Source organism: Branchiostoma floridae, chromosome 18 (genome assembly GCF_000003815.2).
Source record: "Branchiostoma floridae strain S238N-H82 chromosome 18, Bfl_VNyyK, whole genome shotgun sequence".
NCBI classification, from domain to species: Eukaryota; Metazoa; Chordata; class Leptocardii; order Amphioxiformes; family Branchiostomatidae; genus Branchiostoma; species Branchiostoma floridae.
In genome coordinates, this window is record NC_049996.1 from 11,870,231 (window position 1) to 11,873,156 (window position 2,926).

Genomic DNA, 2,926 nt, shown 5'->3' on the forward strand with positions numbered 1-2,926 from the left:
ACATCATTCATTCTTCATGTCCTTTACCAACTTTGGCTGAAAGCTTACAAACATTCCAGGTCATGGGGTCAATGGAAGAGGCCACTAATTCAGAGGGAGTTTTTATGTTTGGTCTGTCTATATTCTCTCAAAAATATGATCACCGTAGAGTACTAGTATCAGGAAGTTAGCAGTGGACAGATTAAAACCTTATTTGTAGAATCAATGAACTATGTACAATAACACAAGACATACGAGGGACTAAAATCTTGCACAGCTAATACAATCTGTACAAGCCAAGTTAAAAGCTTGCTTGGCACGTTATTTATAGTACTAGCTCTTACCTTCTCCCTCTTCTACGTCTGAAGACGAAAAACGCGTTCACAATGCAAGAAATTAGAAGAACCGTAGCCACTGTCCCGGATACTATTGTGGACACTTGCAGTTGAAATGACCCCGTCTCTGGAAAACAATTAACATTGTTGTTGACTGTTGAAAGTGAAAACAATACACTTAGCGAAGTATTAAACCCGATTGTAAACCTTGGACACAATCTACTCCTAGCCAAACATTCATGTCCTTGGTGCTGAACACCATCGACAAATAGTCAAACATGCCTGTCCTTGGTGCTGAACACCATGAACAAATGGTCAAACATGCCTGTCCTTGGTGCTGAACACCATCGACAAATAGTCAAACATTCATGTCCTTGGTGCTGAACACCATCTACTCCTAGCCAAACATGCATGTCCTTGGTGTTGAACACCTCTAACTCACAGTCACATGTTCCTGTCCATGGCTCAAGTGAGAGATGATTTGTTGTAGGATCACGTGACTCACCGGTGCAATATGGACCTTGGACGTCGAAGCGTCTATTTTCCTGACACTCCACTGCGACTGCGCGTCCGTCCTTGCACGTGACCGTCACTCGTTGACCAATGAGAGCGAGTGAAGGAGACACGGACCCGACGTGTGCGTCATTGGAGATGGCTTCACAGTGGCCAACAGCTTCGAGAAAACACACAGAAAATTTAAAAGAAACTTCTCTGGTAACTTTTAAACAGCGAAAAACTTAAATACCATCAACATTCAGTGATAAGTTATGAGCATCGCCATCTATTTGTTTAACTTCAACCTAAGATGTTTTTATTCATGGCCAGCTGAGACACTCACCTTCATAATGCAGAATGAATCCACGTCTCAGCTGCTCCCCTTGCGGTTTTGTCCGGAACTGTATGCTGATGACATTGCTACCGCTGATATACTCTGTATCTGGTGACCAGTTCAGATGTTTGACGCGTCTTTGAGACGAGCCACACTCTCTTATCTGCAAAACGTCATCTGGGGATAGTTCTGATAGTTCTAAAGTGACCCTAACAACATTTTCAGAGTGAACTTGTATGTTCCACGTGCAGTTCTGGTTTGGAGAGTACGGCCCAGGGAAGTCTGGCGAGTAGATAGTTCCTCTGTCATTGTTTAAGTCACCTCCACAGGCACCGATAGAAGCTGAAAAACAGGTTGACACTGTTTACTTAGCTTTCTTTATAAGAAAGGCTCTAATGTGTACTCTGAACGACCTGACTTAATGACCGTGTACAGCATTGGACCAGAGCCAAACTAGTCTTCTAATTGTTCGAGTATCGTATTACACCATTTCTGCATTATTTCCTGTCACTTTGTAATGTGCACATATCTACAAACTCGCCAGCTGACGAATCGTCCGAATTAATTAGAGGCGAAAAAACACATATTTCTTCAATACCAAAGAAAGGAAGATGTAGATGACGCTGACAGGTTAGAGAGATTACCGCCTTACCTTCAAACACTTCGATTTTCTGCGAGCCGCTTGGTCCTCCACAAAACTGGGACTTGTCTCCTCCGCACGGTGCAGTGCAATCCGAATCCGGTAGTCGGCGCGACACAACGGTGTCGCCTTGAAAGCCATTACCACAGCGGCACCCGTACCTGTTGACCACCCCTGCGTACCTATGTTCAGACGACCTACAGAACGCCAGACAGCCTTGGACTGTCATTTTAGTGGCGGAGGTGGCCAGGCCGGACAATACAGGGCTCTGATAGGGGTTATCTTGGTAGCACCCCAGAGACGTGGGAACTGTAGGGAAGGACGTGAATGGGGTTTTTAAATAACAGATCGTTTTCGTGATACGCGATGGGTCTGAGGTCACACTTAATATACGTCGATAGAAAAGTGCATTTCAAGAACTGTTTGTTTGTGGAAATACATTATGTAGTTGTATGTGTAGTTTGGATATTCATAATGGTTTTCAAGGTCCACTTTCCCCATGTCATATGCTGATCTTAGATTGCATTTCGCATTACTCCGAACATTATTTGTTTGTACCTTTATATCAGTATTGAAAATGATAAACAAGCGTGGATTGAATCTAATGTTTACCTCGGACGTTCATGATCTGTTATACATTTCCTGAACTCGGGGAAAGATCCTAGCGTTTCTTTCATTTAGCGCCACTAGTAACCTTTGTTCACTGGACTGGACGATCAAATATTTCTACGACATTGCGAATAATAATATTCAGGTAGCAAAACGTAATTAGATAAAATAAAGTAAAACTTGACACGTACCTGGAACCTTAGCAGCCGTAAGTATGATCGCCTTTGCGACAAAACAAAACGTATAGATTGTCTGAAATTTTCCCTCAGTCATCGTGGATGTAGGATATTTCGGCCTAGCGCAGTCAATTGCACACCTTGTCTTCAGTTCACCACCAGAAAGCAAACTGGGACATGTTACAACGACGTACGCGTCTGTAGGATATCCTTAAGGCCTTGCTGATGACGTGTGTTAGCAAGAAGATTGTCTTCGAATCTTCCTTTTTCCAAGAAAGGAACCTTAATACCTAAGAGGTCGTTAACCCAAGACACCGGAGGTGCCCGAGGCGTCTTCCTTGTTGTCTGAAAGTCGCAG

General features: G+C 43.5%; 1 protein-coding gene across 1 annotated transcript; it reads right to left on the reverse strand.

Moving 5' to 3' along the window:
* Positions 1–308: 308 nt before the first annotated feature.
* Positions 309–2,926, reverse strand: LOC118406083 (kremen protein 2-like). Its single transcript, XM_035805945.1, has 5 exons — positions 2,584–2,926; positions 1,796–2,092; positions 1,153–1,485; positions 820–987; positions 309–441 (listed from the first exon to the last, which is right to left on the reverse strand). Exons 1-5 carry the CDS (start codon positions 2,663–2,665, stop codon positions 320–322), a joined length of 1,002 nt encoding a protein of 333 aa, XP_035661838.1. The 5' UTR covers positions 2,666–2,926; the 3' UTR covers positions 309–319.